Genomic DNA, 16,281 nt, shown 5'->3' with positions numbered 1-16,281 from the left:
ATGATTCCTGGGGAATGGAGAATATATTCCTAGCATCAACAGACTAAAGAATAACTGCTCTATAATCTTCAAAAGGTTTCTGTGATGTTTGGAGCTTGTTTCTTTTTTGAATCATGGCACCATATATTTGTATGGCAGCTGAAGTTTATAAAACACTTGCCCATGGATTGCCCAGTCTGACTCTCACCACACCCTGCCCTGTGTCCTTTGCTCTGTGAGGAGTGGTGAGGAGTATTTCTCTAATGCCCTGGGAGCAGCACAAGCAGGCTCATATCCAGGCGTCAGGCCCCAGTCCATTCCTGATTCTCTGGCACCATCAAGTGGCCAAAGGTCTCACAGCCACCTGAGTAATCAGTAGACATCACTGGGATGTGGGTCTGGGTCAGGTCAAACTGGTACCAGCCTCAGGGGGTGACCACATGTTCCTTTTTCTCACTCATCAAGGTCTGGGGAAAGCAAGGAGGGAATCAGTACTTGCTGTCAGGCACAGTACCATTCAAGAGAAACAAGACTTGCTAAGTAGCTGAGGTTTCTCCAGATAAAGGGAAAAATTCACCCCTGTCTGGTTCATGGGGGGTGTGGGGAACAACATCAGGCAGCTTTTGTTTCCTGATTTGCTACAACTGCTGCTGTCTTGAGAGCTTACTACTGTACAGTATATCAAGCTACCCTAGCTATTCGTAACGCCAGCCCGCGGCTCTCAGCAACAATCAACAGCTGGTCGCTCCCTCCTATATGAGACTCTTTCTTGTTCTGGCTTCCACGATCCTGCCCTCTTGGTTTTCTTTCTTCTTTGGCTATTCTTACAGTCTTCTTTGCTTCTCTAATGCCCACCATCTAAACGGCGACGTGTTTCAGAGCCTGGTTCCAGGTCCCCTTCTCTTCTCTATGGGTATTCTTTCTCTAGGTGATCTTAACCTAGTCCCATGACTTCAAATAGCACCTATATGCAGATGCCTCCCAACCAGATATATCTCGAATCCTAACTTCTCCCTGAGCTCCAAGCTCATCCATGTGAAACCTGATAGCTAATCTCTAACCTGACAGGACCTACAATGTCTTAATTCTCCTATACACTGGTTCTTCACCCTGACTTCCCAATTTCAATAAGTGGCACCACTCTCCACCCAATTGTTCAAGTCCCAAACCCAGCAATCCTGAATCTTCTCTTTTCTTACCTTTCTCATCCAGTGAATTAGTATCCTATCAGTTCTACCTCAAAATACACCCTGAAGGTGTCCTACTACCTGTCTCCACTACTGCCACCATAATTCAGGTTACAAGTTACTTACTAGCTATTGCAACAGCTAACTGATCTTACTTTCCTTCTTTGTCCTACTATAATCCATTCCCCGCACAGATTCTGGAACAATCTTTGAAGCCAATAAACCAGATCCCATCTTCCTGCTTATTCTTTCCTTTACTGTTATCTTCTATTACAGTACCCTAGTTATTTCCTTCACTGGTCTTAAACTGTCTCATTTATTTATGGTATATACTTGTTTATTACCTGTATTTTTTCACTACAGTGTAACCTTGAGAACAAAGACTTGTTGTCTGTCTTGTCCCCCTATCCAGAATAGTGGGGGCGGGGGGAGAATGAAAAGTTTATCAAGCAGATACTAGCATGATGATAGAATCCGATTTTACAGGTAAGGAATCAGAGAAGTTGAATATCTTTCCCAAGGCCACACAGCTAGAAATGGCAGTGCTGAAACTCAAACTCAGGCTTAAGTGACTCCAGAGCTTAAACTCCCACAGTAAAAGGAAGGAAGGAAGGAAGGGAGGCCCAAGTGATTTTTGTCCTGTGGATTTCAGACTGGGAGATATCTCTGTGGAGCATTTGCAGTATTTATTGTAAACACTGTTGCACTGTTAATGAGTCACTAGAGTTCGTGTACAGTTTGTCTCTTCATAAGCAATCTCTATGCCTTCAAATAGCTTAAGTTTTATTGAACTTTCTAAAGGCAGGGAAATCGTCAGGAAGTAGAAGTTTACCTAGGAACATTTGGGCCAATTATCTCCTATCAACTAGAAGCCACTCAAGTTTCTTAATGAACAGAAAGCAGTGATGGGGCCCCAGTGACTGGGTTCTGATCACCTAGACTTCCTGCCCGCTGCTGCACCAAGGTTTCTGAGATATGCTAACTCCCCAACCCCACCCTTTCCCCCAATATCATCTCTCCTCCTGGGGTCCTGACCTTCCACTGAGGGGCGCTCTGGCTTTCGTTCTGGTCCCCTCTCCCAAGCATTTCCCACCACCACTCCCCCAAATACAAGTGTGTTAAAGGTTGACCCCTTTGTGGTTTTCTTTCCCAGAGGCAATGCCAGTGAAGACAGGGGCTCTTTATCGGAGAGTTTTCATACATGTAATGTCTCCAGGGACGGGCATTCCAGATACAGATAGGGAACAGCTAAGCAGCGTCTTTGGGGACCAAGATCTCAAACTCCAAATCATTTAGTCCAATGCCTTTGCTTTGTAGACCCAGGTGGGGAAACTTGACCAAGGACACACGTCCATTAAACAGACAGAGTCGAGACTAGTGCCCAAGTTGCTAATTACACTGCTCTCCACTGGTCCAGTTATCAGCTTGGTCCTTAACTTTTTCTAGATTTTTCTTCAAACTTTATCTAAGTATAACCTATATTGAGTAAAGAATGCCCATTTAAAGTATAGTTTGATGTGTTTTGAAAAATGTACATACCCACATAATCACCATAATCAAGATAACAGACCTCGTCTGCAGGACCAAAACGTTCCCTCTTACCCCTTTGCAATTTACTTGCCTCCACCTCCTATCCCAAATCACTGATCTGTAACTACAGATGAATTTTACCTGTTCTCAGACATTATTGCTTTGGAATTAATCAGTGTAACTCCTTTCTGTCAAGCTTCTTTCACATGATGGTCTGTGAGTTTTTATCCATGTGACTGTGTTTTCAGTAGTTCATTCCTTGTTATTGTTGAATAGTATCCCATTATTTGGGTAAACTACAATGTGTTTATACATTCACCTGTTGTGAATATTGGGGTTGTTTCCAGTTTGGGACGATTAATAATAAAGCTGCTACAAACGTGTGTACAAACCTTCTTGTGGACTTACGTTTTCTCTTGTGTAAACACTTAAGTTTCATATGGGTATTTAACTTTATAAGAAACTCTCCAACTCTTAGGCAGTTTTCAGTTCTTTTAAGTCAGGTCAAATTACTTAAAAGTTTTATCTCTGTAGATTTGGTTAAGGAATTTCCTAAATTTCTCTGTGAATGGCAAAAGGTAGGTGGAAAGTCAGGGCCTCTCCTACTGAACAAACTAGGTAAGAAACAGAAGCATCCCTTCCTGACCACCTGACACTGCGCTTGGAGGCAGGGGTTTCAGGGGCGAGCACGTGACGGACCTAGGCCTGGGTTCATGGAATGGTTATTTGAACTTAGTAACACAAAAGAGATTATTTGCCAGGGGCTGACGCTGGCACAAAGGACAGGTTTTATTTTTTAATTTTTAAAAATTTATTCTCAATTATAGTTGACATACAATATTATATTAGTTTCAGGAACAGGTTTTATATTATGAAACAGAGGCCAAAGAAACAGAAGTGTATTTCTGTGCTTGCAAAATCTAGACAAAACTGTATCTTGAGGGCAAGAGTTCTAGTTCTGTCTGCACTGAGGGTACGAAGGGGCAAAAGCGCAGAGGCTGACCACCAGGAATGTGGCCAAATCTGGGAGTCTTAGAGCCTGTTGATGGAAGAGACTGGTGAAAGAGCTCTCTGACCTTCCAAAATAACTGAGAGGGCAAGACTCAGAGCACATTTCGAGTCCTGTTTGGGGTTCTCCTTGGCTGACGGTGGAATTGGGGAGAGGAAGAATGTCTTTTACTCTGATCTGTATTGCTTCCCTCACTCCAAAGTACTGACCTTAACCAAAAGCCCACAGAGCTCTGATTAGCATTTATTATATATTCCTGGAGAATGGGAATAAAGGGCTCTTCCTGATTAGGGGTTACAGATACTCCAATGGAGGAGAATTTTTTTTCCTTTTTTTTTTTAACTAAAACTCTAAGATAATATAACTACCACTACTTAAAAGCCGACGGCGTTAATCTTTTGTAGATATTATCTTTTCAACTTCTGAAAAAAACTAAATACAGTTTATTTATCGTATCCTTAGGATACACCATTAGAAGCAACATTTTATTTGAAAATATATGTGCTTGTCTTCATAATGCTATGACAAAGTAAACAGTGCTTGCCTTTATTTTGTTCTCTTCTGTTGAGATGATCTGTGCCCGTAACCAAGCGTCCTCCTCAGCATTTACAGCCAGCAACTGCCCAACTTGCACCGTCTGGACTGGCGTGACCTTAGAGTTCTTACTGTAATACTCCTTCATCTCATCTTCCATTAACTCCTGAGCAGCAGAATAGTCTTTGCCCACATACCTGAATTAGTTAAAGGAAGAGAACGTAAATGAAGTAACGTAGAAGGAGGCAATCTATACGAATTCATTAATATTACTGTTTTTCTACTGCCACCTTTGGTTCCAGTCTCAGACTTGCTTATGTCAGTAGCGAGAATGTGTATTTATCAACATTTATATCTTGATTAAGGAAAATACAATATTGTAGAGCTGATGCAAAAAAGAACACAGTCCAACACACCACAAAACAGCAAATGCTCGACAACTATCCAGCAGCTGGAGAATCTTCAGGAGGATAAGGCTGAGGAAAGACTCCAGGGAAGAGAAGAGAGGAAAACACCGTGGAAAATGGAGACACCAATGGAGGCCAGAAAATCAAGAGTTGACTTAAGATTTGACTAAGGTTGCTGTAGATCTTTGCAGATTACTGGAAGAGCATCTAGTTCATAATTTTGCCTTCACTAAGGCTGGGTCTGAACAAAGCTCAAGCTCCGAAAACCAATGAAATTTTACCAGAGAAATATAAAGCCTTACACACACTAAACACAAGTATGTGATAATCCCTCCCCAACTTACTGAACAAATTTAAACACATTACAACAAAATGTTGAGTTCTGACACCCTTAAAAGAGATAACATGTTCTAGGTAATACCTTTTAAATTGTTGCTTTCTGAGAAGTATTTTTTCAGAATTTCTTTTAAATCTCTTTCTACAATTTTCTGCTGTTGACAACTGCAGTCACCTTGTCCCAATTCATGCTATCAAAACATACTATTTCCCTTCTGCCACAAAGAGACTATTTTATTTTTGCCTTTTGGTCCCCAGAGACAATTCCATCAAAGGCCTCCTTCCAGGATATAAAATCTCATGAGTCAAGGTTGGCTCCTTTAACAGGAGCTGTCTCAGCCATGGTATGAAGGGTTTTTAGCTAGAAGGCTATGCTGTCAGCCGGCCAGGGAACTGGGGGATATGCCATAAGTACACTGTTCTTTGTACTGTTCTAGTTTTTACCTAGGATCCAAGTAGTCCTATAGAACATTAAGAGATTACTCCTTTAGGAGTGGTTACATGTATTCTTGGTAATTATCTGCAGGGCAAAAGACACCATAGTCAACTTATTTGTTACTAGAGAAAAAAAGTTTTAAAGGGTCCTATACAAAATGGAAAAAAATGCCTCTTTTGAGGTAATGGCTATTTAAAAAACCATTTATTACATGCATATTATTCACTCCAGAAACAGCTGTAGGAATGAATTGAGCTTTACAAATGTTAAAGCACTGCGTGGAATGCAGCTGCATTCTTGGTTCTAAAGTTTCCTGGAAGACCTGTAATTCTGCCCAAGTGCCCATTTCCTGGGACCTGTTGTCTCATGGGACCTGCTGTAGTGCCGCTACAGCCTTGGGAACTCAACTGGCAGAGACCTGGGCTGCAGCTCGTAGTTTGGTAGACTTCCTAGCACAGACTCCTGCCAGGGAGGAGGAAGGTGGTGAGAAGCAGCACAAGATCTGCAGGCAGCTTCTGTCTCTGCAGCAACCGGCAGAAGAGGATAGCTACACAGCTTGGGTGGGGTAGTGGCATACAGTTGGTATGACAATGGGTAGTCGCAAGAATGAGGTCACACATTGTCCCCAAATTACCTGAGCAAGTAGACAAAGAATGAAGGTAGGCCAATTTAGGTATGCCATAAGTATAAAGTTTTATAAAGTTAATTTTTGAGACTGGAGACAAGAGATTCCCACACTTGACCTGAGGATTCTGCTACAGTACCTCTCTGGACTCTTTATGAGTTATAGGACTAGTTTCCAGAGCCTACTGCCTGCCTGGGTTACAATGTAGGTATAGAACAGGTCTCAGCCAAGCTGGAATTTGTTGTCTTTAGGGCAGTGGGGGATGCCAATGACCTAGGGTCACCCTAAGAGAAGACACTGCCTTTCTGCTGAACATGCACAATGCTGGCTCTGGCATTCAAATTTACACTGGAAAAAGGGATCTAAATAATCTGAGGACCCTGGACCTAATCATCCTTGAATAGACTGGAACCCTCCTATTGAAATCCTCGACTCATCCAGATTCCTGCCAACTGTGGTAAGAACATCAGAAATCACATGATTGACCTAGGCTCGTGCTGGGTATTTGGTCTCTGACAACAGGACCAATGACCACTGACTGGTAAGAGATACGGAAGGATCCTGCCAAGGCGGCAGATTTAGATTTTTTAAAAAAAGAATGTCAAATAATAAAAGTTAGCAATGTGCTCAACATCCTTCCTTTACCTAAATTTATTAGTGAACCATAGTGGGTCCCCTAACCCTTAGCAATCTATTTATATCTTCATGTCATACTGCATCTTAGAATAAAAGCTTTATATGTTTACTACCCCTGTACAAAACAAGCCTTCTCCAAAGTTTCTATACATTCATCTAGTTTGAGCATCCCAAGATACTTAATTCTCATTACATTATCCACTCAGACTTAGTTTGTTCAAATAGAAGAGCTTTGATATTTTTGATCTATTCTTTCATTGAAGGACTTTATTTTTTGCAGTCTTTGGGCATTCCCAGCTCAGCTGACTCTCTGGAGGAGTAACAGGGCAAACCATAAGGACATTTCTGTTGAAGAAGCCTGGATTCGTTCTGTTTCAGCCTTCTCCTGTTTTATCCAGCCACAGTCACACCCTAAGCTAATGCCTTGAGAGATCCAGCTATATCCTGAGTCAGAAACTTCAAACTTCAATATCTTCTATGTATTCTGTATTTTCTCCAAAAGTCCACGTCAAGTATCTGGAGCTAGGCTGTTTTTTGTAATTCCAATTGTCATTAGCCACTTAGACAATGACTCCTCCCAGGCAATGATATTGAAAGGCTCAAAACTGAAGCACCTTTGGGTCCAAGGTCTAATCTGATGTATTACACTCTGAAGGTGGTACTTAGCTATTTCGAATATTAAGAAAGGCCACAGAGCCCCAGATTAAATAGTATTAACTACCTAGTGGATGACTTGCTTTTTCTATGGACTAGCTCTTTTGACATATATAGTTACCATTATGTTTTTGATGTAGGTTTTTTCCCATGTTCAGAAAACATTATCATTCCAGTTTTTAAAACTGTTAGTAATTTTTTCTCATAAGTTATATATTTTGAACATTTAACAAATATTAAGAATGTATGTATAGATTAATCGCCATCTACTAGGAGAGACAAATATATTTATATAACCATACGTAGAAGAAATAAAAACTAAGTCTCTTAGGAGATACAAACAAAAACAGTTCTGGCAGTTGGGAGAAATGTGCAAGACATGAAAAAAACAATATTTTTGTACTTCATTATAACTCTATAGAACTTAGAATATATTATTCTTCCTCAACCCCCATGTGAAGAATAGCCAAGTAATAAATAGTACACTAGGGTACTAAAGAATTAGAAAATACAACTTGCCTGATAACCACTTCGTTTGTGTTGCTCAGTTCAACCACCAGTACAGATGGGGATGCCTCAGTTGGAATGATTAAGGGAGGAACTGTTATATTCTCCATAATGGTATCAGCAGTTTCGGCAATGTTCTTTTCTATCTGCAAATATTCTTGTTCAATCATAGATTTGATATCGCAATCGCCATGTGCTTGCCCTGCATCCTTCAGGATTGTGTCAGTGGCCGATGGAAGTTTAGCATAGAGAATGGCCTTCTGGGGATTTCCAGAAATGTAGTCTATGGTGCATACATCAGAAAGCGAGGAAAGATTTTTTAAGGCATCTTCGGGGAATTTCACTTTGTACATGGCCTCAAATGCTTTTGGGAGTGCACTGGCCCAAAGACCACTTGCGTATTTCACTAGCAGCTCTCCAACTCTTTCTTTAAAATCTTCTGGCATAACTGTTGGACACCCTTTTGATGGTGGTATTTGTTTTGGAGCAGGTAGTGGGGATGGAGGCACTTTTTCAACATCCAGTTCACTTCTCAAAAGCTGCTTTCTCTTAGCTGGATAAAGGAGCAAATCTTGACCACCACTGCAAGGTTTTTCCACCTGAAATTTTTAAATAGAGCAAATGAAAATGACTATAAACAACCTGAAAACACATTAATACATTTTAAATTTGAGAGCAACACTGTTTTACTATTAAACAAAAGAATATCATGAACCACATTTCAGAAATAAATGGAAATAAAATAGTATTAATTTCTCTTGTGAGGTATCTGGACTCCAAACCCTAGGAAATCATGAATGGTTCTGCCCAGTGCACCATACATCTCATTTAGTTCTCCCTGCCAAATTCAAAGCAACAGCATACAAAATTGACTGATTACAAGGTTGAATGAAGCTATGAAAAGGTATCAAAACAGTCAGGAAGAAACCACTGGGAAGAAAGCTAGGAAATATTTAGATAAAACTGAAGTGCTCTCTCTCTTCTTCCTGCAATATCCTGAGAAAACCCTCAGCTTCCCATTATTTAGAAAAAGACACTCCAGAGATAAGGTATCGTTTTTACAACCATTACAACAGAAAGTTAGCTGAAAGTATTGCCCTTCCAATGAACAAGGGAATGAACAAAGTGCCTGGCATTTGTATGTCATCAATTTCTAATTTTATCTGCATAACATTCCTGAGAGGCATGGCAGATTGTCATCTCTATGTAAGAGAAGAAAGAGAAACTTATGTATGGAACCGTTTTCTCCAAGTTCTAAGACTTTCTAATACTAGACCAGGGATCAGCAAACTACAGGCTCCAGCCCAATGCAGCCTATTGCCTGTTTTTGCATAGCCCATGAGCTAAGAAATATTTTTAAATGGCTGAAAAACTCAAAAGAATTATTTCATGATGTGAAAATTATATGAAATTCATTGTAAAATTGTTTTTTTTTTTCTTTTAACACAGCCATACTCATTTGTTTTCTATTGCTTTTGTACTGCAGTAGCGAAGTCAAGTAGTTGTGCAGATGGTGACAGCCACATAGCTCTTGGCCTGTAAAGCCTTAAAAATTTATTATCTAGCCCTTTACAAAAAAGTTTCTCAACCTCTGATTAGACTGAAGTTAGTATTTACAGGTTTCTGAAATGTTCCTATTTTGTCAGATCCTGCTTGGCTATTCCTTGGCTTCAATTTAAACCCTTAGGAGAGTATTCCAAACCATTAAAGCCAATAAGAAGTCTTTTCACCCCTCAGAAGAAAAGAATATTAAAATATGCCAAGTGGATAGCTTGTTAGCAAAGAACACTTACTTCATTTACTTCATTTTTAATATAATGCTTAGAGAGAACATAAATATGTATAAAGAAGGTATTCTCGTCACCAGAAGTTTAATAGTAAAAAACAAACCAATCAACCAGTCAAATTAACATTTAGATTCCTTTCAGTCTGACTACATAGTCTAGATGATCTGTAAGGATGAATATTAATATAAGCATAAAACATTAGGCTTTTCTCCTCATTTTCTTCTGCCAGTGTGTACTGCTTAGGTTTCAAGGGCTAGAGAAAATTTTCTTGCCTAAAAAAAGCATCAATGAAAGAGATAATCTAGTCTGCCTTTAGCATCTGCAGGCATTTCCTATCACCATTGGTGGATTTCTGTGACACTATGGATGGTACAATAAATGACAATCGAAATTTATGTCCCTAATTTTAAGCCTCAGAGGGACACAAATATTCTAAATACTCCTCATATTGCTCACAATGGTTAGTCCACCTCACTAAAGACTCATGTTTTTAAATCTGGAATCTTAAAATGCCAATCTTCACTATGCTTTAAGGCACTTCACAAAACACAATATAGATTGAGTATCCAGAGAAGGTTTGAGAAACATAATTTAAAAGCAAATGGAAAAATAAAAAGAATTCTATGTGAGTTTTTCACTTTGTCATATAAAATCCCAATCAGTGTAATTTTAGATTTAGACACGGCAGTCCTCCATATCCAAAGCTGAACCTCTGGGCTCATCTTAAAACCCTTCTTCAGTCTTTACCTAGCAACCTCTTCTCAATTTCCGTGGGTCAGTCTTAGTTATCTAAAATAACTCTCACAAGCCCCATGCTCCACATGGCTTCTTCTAACCCAAAAGAGGATAAGAAGGCTTTTTCAGGTTTATGATCCTTTTCTTTCCAATGAGTGAGCGGAGAATATGGGATACTTCAATGTTTGTTTAACAGTCTCCCCAATTCCCAGTCCCAAAGCTTCCATTCCCATCTGGGCTTTAGATGTAATCAGGACCAACGCCTACCAACATTCTTTATCAAACCTCTAAACATGACCTCTGAACATGACCAGCACATTGAGTTCTTCTAACTAGGAATTACTATCTTAGAAGATATGAACATTAGGTCTACTTAATGTGAATTGGTTCAGGTAAAGGGTAGAGTTCCTTTTTTTTTTTTTTTTATTCCTGACCTTTATTCCAGAATAATGCTTAAAGAGCATTTGGAATTAGTAAGCTTCCAGGGCTGTGTCTGCAGCATTTAAGTCAAGCTCTGTCAGCTTATAAAGTAGATTTTTGATCAACAAGCCTGAGTTTATCCAAAGTCCAAACAACAGCCAAGCAATCATATGAACTAGAAGATTTCTTCCTTTAGCAGTTTATTTTTTTTTAATTTAAAGTAGACACACCCCCATCCCCAAATGACTAGTTCCTTGAATTGTAGGCACTTTCCAATGTGCTTCTTCTTGATCTCAAGAGGCTGGTTATGTGCTTAAATTCTACTTTGTTCTCCAGTGATCTGGCCTCTTTAAATCAAATTAGCATTTACTAAATATACGCCTGACTTTTAGGAACTGAAACTGACACTAACTGAAGTTGATCTGGATGTCTTCCAACACATTAGGCAAATACTCATGGATAAGTTTAGTGATATGGAAAATATACGTGATCCACATACTTCATTAACCTAATCCTTGGAGAATGAACGAAAGGTTACTTCAATTCAAAGGAAAAAATCATGACACTCATTTAGAGTTAAAAATGCAACTTAAATGTAATGTTTTTTCAACAAACTTTTGTTTTAAAATTTTTTATATGAATGAAATCTGCTTTTCCTAGGCATTCTACTGTGATCATCATCTTTCTTCCATAAAATGTGTCTTTGTCTCTTTTAAATTTTCTGGTAAATGGGCTTAGGAAAGAAACCTACTACTATATCTGTCCCCAGCCTATGAGAATCTCCCCAAAGGTAAGGAATTGCTATAATATGGGTTACAGCAAGGTGTCCATTCTTCACTATGCTCTACTGCATATGACCAGATTTACAAGTTGATCTCCTGTCTCATCCCCCAAGGTAGAACAGCTATCTTCTGGTCTTTGGAAATGACCAATGTAAGTCAACGGCTACTTGAAACATGGCTTTTATTTTTCCTTCCTGTGATAATCAGCTAATAATTTCAGTTGGATCTCTCAAGAAGGTACTTTTACAGCTTCTAGTTCTTTTAGTCTACTGGATTCAGGTATAAACCTGAGGAGGGGATCAGGTCTCCTGTTCTGTAGAAGACTCAGGATCAAAATCCTGCCCTTTTCCTCTAGATTTTCTTTGATTTATGGTTCTATTTTTTCTTTGGTTTTGGATGTCCACCTCCAAAAATCAACAGTTCAATGATTGGCATGACCTGGAATCCCATATATTTACTATGTATGGACCCTAACCTCCACCTCACAATAGGAAAGACAGGTAGGTAACATAAAAGATTAACTCCTTATACCACAGAGTTCAAGCCATCTCCTTTGACAATCATCAGATGATTCTGGTATCTAATACACCTTACACTTTCTATCCCCACAAGTTCACTACATTTAGCTTGATTTCTGCCTCATCTGGAATCACAACTTGAACAAGATACCTCTCTCACACCTCTCTGGGTTTCTGTAAGTTTGGAGTAGACAGATTAGGTTTGGTAGATGTGAGATCCAAGGACTTAAAACATCAACTTCTTCAGGAACTCTATATGTTCACACGAATAAAACTCTTCATCCTACATGCCTAGAAACTTTCTTCTCCTTAATTCTAAGAGGTCTTAACTTCTTCCTTTCTAATTTACCTGTGCTGCAAACTTAAAGTTCTTGAAGACAAACTCCTTCAAGTCTATGAAGGCTGACCTGTTAACTCTGCAGCATGGGCCACTGAAGTAAACTTACTGTCCCTTATAGAACTAGAATTTTCTTTGGGATTCTATAACAGAATTGGTATTGTCCAATTAAATCGTAATTTCCAAAGCAGTTGTACAGGTCTCATTGAGCCGGGTTCATTTCCATTGGCTAGTGGTTCTTTGTGTTGAAGCTTGAAATTAAGTTCTAAATTCCATTTTATCTGGTCACCACCCAATACAGACTGGAGATAGAACAGCCTCTCTGCAGTTCACTGAGGCTAGTGATGCAAGCCCAAGATAGTCACAAAGGGTTGTACTTTCTGTTTAAGAAAGTACAACTGTTTGTGGCATGTTCAGCAGAGATTTAATCAAAGGTAAAGGTAAAGTTACCTTGTAGAGGATAACTCCTGTTTACAAACCGTCTACCCAGAGAAACTCTTTCTCTACTATCTTAGATGAGTAGTTTCATAGACTCTATATATTTCAAGGTTCATACTCTTTCACACCCACCCCTTTTGCTAGTAAGAACTTTTTGTTGATGTTGACTGCAACTACTCATATTAGGATAAACTTCAAGTTGTTTTCTTTCCACATGGCCCAAGGTTAAGCACTTGCTCACAGGTTCCTCCAGAAAGACAAGGGAGTCTTCTCCTGGTTATGTGTGCACAGCTTTTGGGAATGATCTTGGCTGCCATCTGTGGCTTTTACTGTGCATTCTAGGCTAAGCTGGTACTCTAGGTATGCTCTCATTACCTTTGGTTGGCAGTGGGTGGGGGTGATCTGTTCTTTTAAGATGACAGAAACTCACTTCATCCTGAAGTTTCAATTCCTTTGATTTCAGTCATTCACTGCTCCTTTTTTTTTCAATTTAAACTTTTGTTCTTCCCTCTTTAGCTTTTCCTTTGTTTTCACTGAGATAAGTTCCTTTACAGAGCTTCCTGGGCACGTCTCTGGTTTACCAGTGAGTTTTAACCTGCTTTAATTCAAGCTGGGCTGCCCCTCAAAAAATAACAGCTGCCTTTTCTGAAACATCCGTCATGTTTCTAACACTGTACTGGAAGCTGCTTTTTATCATTGGTCTCATTTAATTCTAACAACCCTATGAGATGGGTAGAAATCGTCACATTTTAGAGCAGAGTAAGGCCCTGAGAAGATGATTTGTATGCTGAAATTAACATAGCTAAGAAATGGCAGGGCAAAATTCTAACTGCAAAGCCCAACTTTTTCTACCGCACTATAGAGCCCTCTGAGTAGTTTCTCTGTTTTAAGTTCCAGAAGAACAACATCACATTACTCCTCAACTTCTCTATTCTGATTTTGCCATCATGCTATTCTATCTTTCTCCTATGCAGATGTTCACTGAAATTAAATTTAAAAACTGTTCCAATGTGTTCACTGCACATTTCTTTTTATTAGTGAAAAATTAGAAAAAAAATTAGATTCCAATTAGATATTACGGCTATACTTTCAAATCTTTCATTTTTCTCTGCTGTTTCTGCTGGCATTGCTATACAGATTGTATCCATACCATTTAGTCTGAGGATACATCACTGCTGTTTGATTTATTTTCACTTCCTTAGAAATCCAACACCAAGAAGTGTTGCTGTCTTCTCCGGAGACCCAACGGGAACTGTTACTTAGATACCAGTATTCGTGGCTTATAGGCTTACCCTCTTGGGTTGTCTTTCCAAGACAGCTTCTGCACAATTTCCATTCCCCTCACAGGTTGCCTAAAAAGATTACTATGAAACTGGTTCATCTTTGTTAATATGACTTTATATTCTCTTTAGCTTTCAGAAATTTCAGTCCACATTTTGTTGTCAAAGAAATCAGAATGGGTAAGAACAACAGATTCAAGGCATCCTTCTGTCTGCATCCAAATGTTAGCCAGTGTCCTTGTGAAGTGGCTTACAGCATAAAGCTGATTAGAACCTCTATGAAGGTAAAATTTCAGAGCTGCTAGTTTGTCCCTGAAGCTGATGCTGCCCATTCTGATATTCAAATGGAAATCCCTACAAGTGGTTTTCTGTAGGTGGCAGGATGATGAGTAATTCTTATTTCTTTTATTATTTTATTTTTCAATCATTTTTAAATAGGACGTTTTATATGATTGCGGGGAAGCACTTTTTTTTTTTTAAAGAAATACACTGTACCTAGATTTCTTCAGTTATACAACAAGCCATTTAGAGAGATACACATTACCAAGTCTTTCTTTTCTTACCCTAAATTTTCTGTACTGTGTTAGAGATTGTCTGACCTTGCTTACAGTAGCATCAGCCTAAGTATGCTATCAGTGTTTCTGCTTTTCAGTAAGGCGAAAAGCAAGAAGTCAGAACAAAAGGAAAATAACCACGGCGTAACTCTTTAAGATCGGGTAAAAATAACTACGGTGCAACTGTTTAAAACTGTTTACCAATAGGCTGTTAAAAAAATTCAGACGTTAAAATATTTTTTGAAAAATATCAGTAGACATTGGTGGTTTTTTGGCATCCTAGACACAAATGTTCATACCTAACAATTTATAGTGATTGCATTTAAACATTTCTACTTAAAGTTAAGAGACACAGTATACAGACAAAAAAGGTATATTATATTTCTGCTTTACGTTCCACCCTCATTGCTGGACAGAAAATAATCATGCAACAAAGATGAAGTTGAGTGCTGAAAAAAGCAACCAAAAAATAAAGTCAGTTGTTTCAGCACCTGAAATTTAGTAGGAAACCACTCATTTTAGGTAAAGTTTTAACATCGAAGTGATACTCTCTCACCTATAATCCTACTAAGAGAAATTGAAAAGTTTCCCCAAAAGCCATAAATTAAGCCATACAAATAGTAATTATCATGGAGTATATATATATAAAAAAGTAACCAGAAACATAATACATTAAGAACCTGTGAAGTTGATTTTTAAAATTTTACTCCAAAGATATCTTATTTGTTAAAGCTTAATGAGTTATGTGTATTTTGATGATAAAAAAAAAAGGCTCTAAGTTTGTTGAAGGCATGTTATAAGTTCATGATGCCTATGGATTTAAAAAGTAAAACCAAATGCATTCCAAGAAAGAGCTCTAGCACCTGAACCTTCAAATCGAGCATCCTTGAAAAAACCTCAAAAGTCCCTTCCATATTAGGATGTCTGAGGGGGTAGGTACATCAATGCTGCTGAAACTGCATCCAGAAAATTCTTCCCAGAAAGGAGTAAAAATGAAATGACTGAATAGTAACCTCGGGAATTCCTATTATACTAATAAATCCCCCATTCCACATAAATTGGGGGTAATATTCTTATGATCATTAAACATTCTTGCCTTTCAAGTAGGGGACAGCCGCATTTTCAGAATTTGGTATTTATTCTGGTTCGCACTGCATATTCTAACACATCACATTGCCCTACTGTGTTCTTAGCACTTAAGGCAGTGACTGGTACCTGCAGGTGCACAGTAAAGGTGTATGAACACACAGGATGAATGAGCGAGTGAATGACTCTAATGCATGGGACTTGAGTGGGTGTCAGCGGCCTAGAGGAAAAAGTGGTTACAAAAATATATGCCATTTTTAGGCCAGGTGCTTATAAAGAGGGAGTGGATGACATTTTGCCCAACAGAGTTTGGCCAAAATATATATTAAATTAAAGAAATGAGGGCCCTCTAATGAACACTGATCATTATGCATATTTAATTTTAGGAGCTTAGAATCACCAAGTAGTTGCTATTGCTACCATTTAAAATAGTTACATTGTTGAATATATTCTATGTAAATAAAACATTAAGAAACATTGAAAAGTTATTTTAAGAATCTAGTC

The 16,281-nt window shown here is 38.7% G+C and overlaps 1 protein-coding gene across 1 annotated transcript in view; it reads right to left on the bottom strand.

The window, feature by feature from the left end:
- The window catches only part of TDRD7 (tudor domain containing 7), a 60,538-nt gene that overhangs the window by 22,175 nt on the left and 22,082 nt on the right, over positions 1-16,281 (bottom strand). The window contains exons 7-11 of the mRNA XM_023534232.1: positions 15,919-15,939; positions 14,868-14,874; positions 7,853-8,439; positions 4,250-4,436; positions 2,706-2,736 (exon numbers count right to left, since the gene is read on the bottom strand). Coding sequence (XP_023390000.1) covers positions 2,706-2,736; positions 4,250-4,436; positions 7,853-8,439; positions 14,868-14,874; positions 15,919-15,939 — 833 coding nt within the window. The remainder of the gene's footprint in view (positions 1-2,705; positions 2,737-4,249; positions 4,437-7,852; positions 8,440-14,867; positions 14,875-15,918; positions 15,940-16,281) is intronic.

This window comes from Pteropus vampyrus, unplaced genomic scaffold (assembly GCF_000151845.1).
Source record: "Pteropus vampyrus isolate Shadow unplaced genomic scaffold, Pvam_2.0 Scaffold123, whole genome shotgun sequence".
Classification (NCBI taxonomy): Eukaryota; Metazoa; Chordata; class Mammalia; order Chiroptera; family Pteropodidae; genus Pteropus; species Pteropus vampyrus.
Note: the sequence above shows the minus strand (reverse complement) of the source record. Positions and strands in the feature narration are given on the sequence as shown.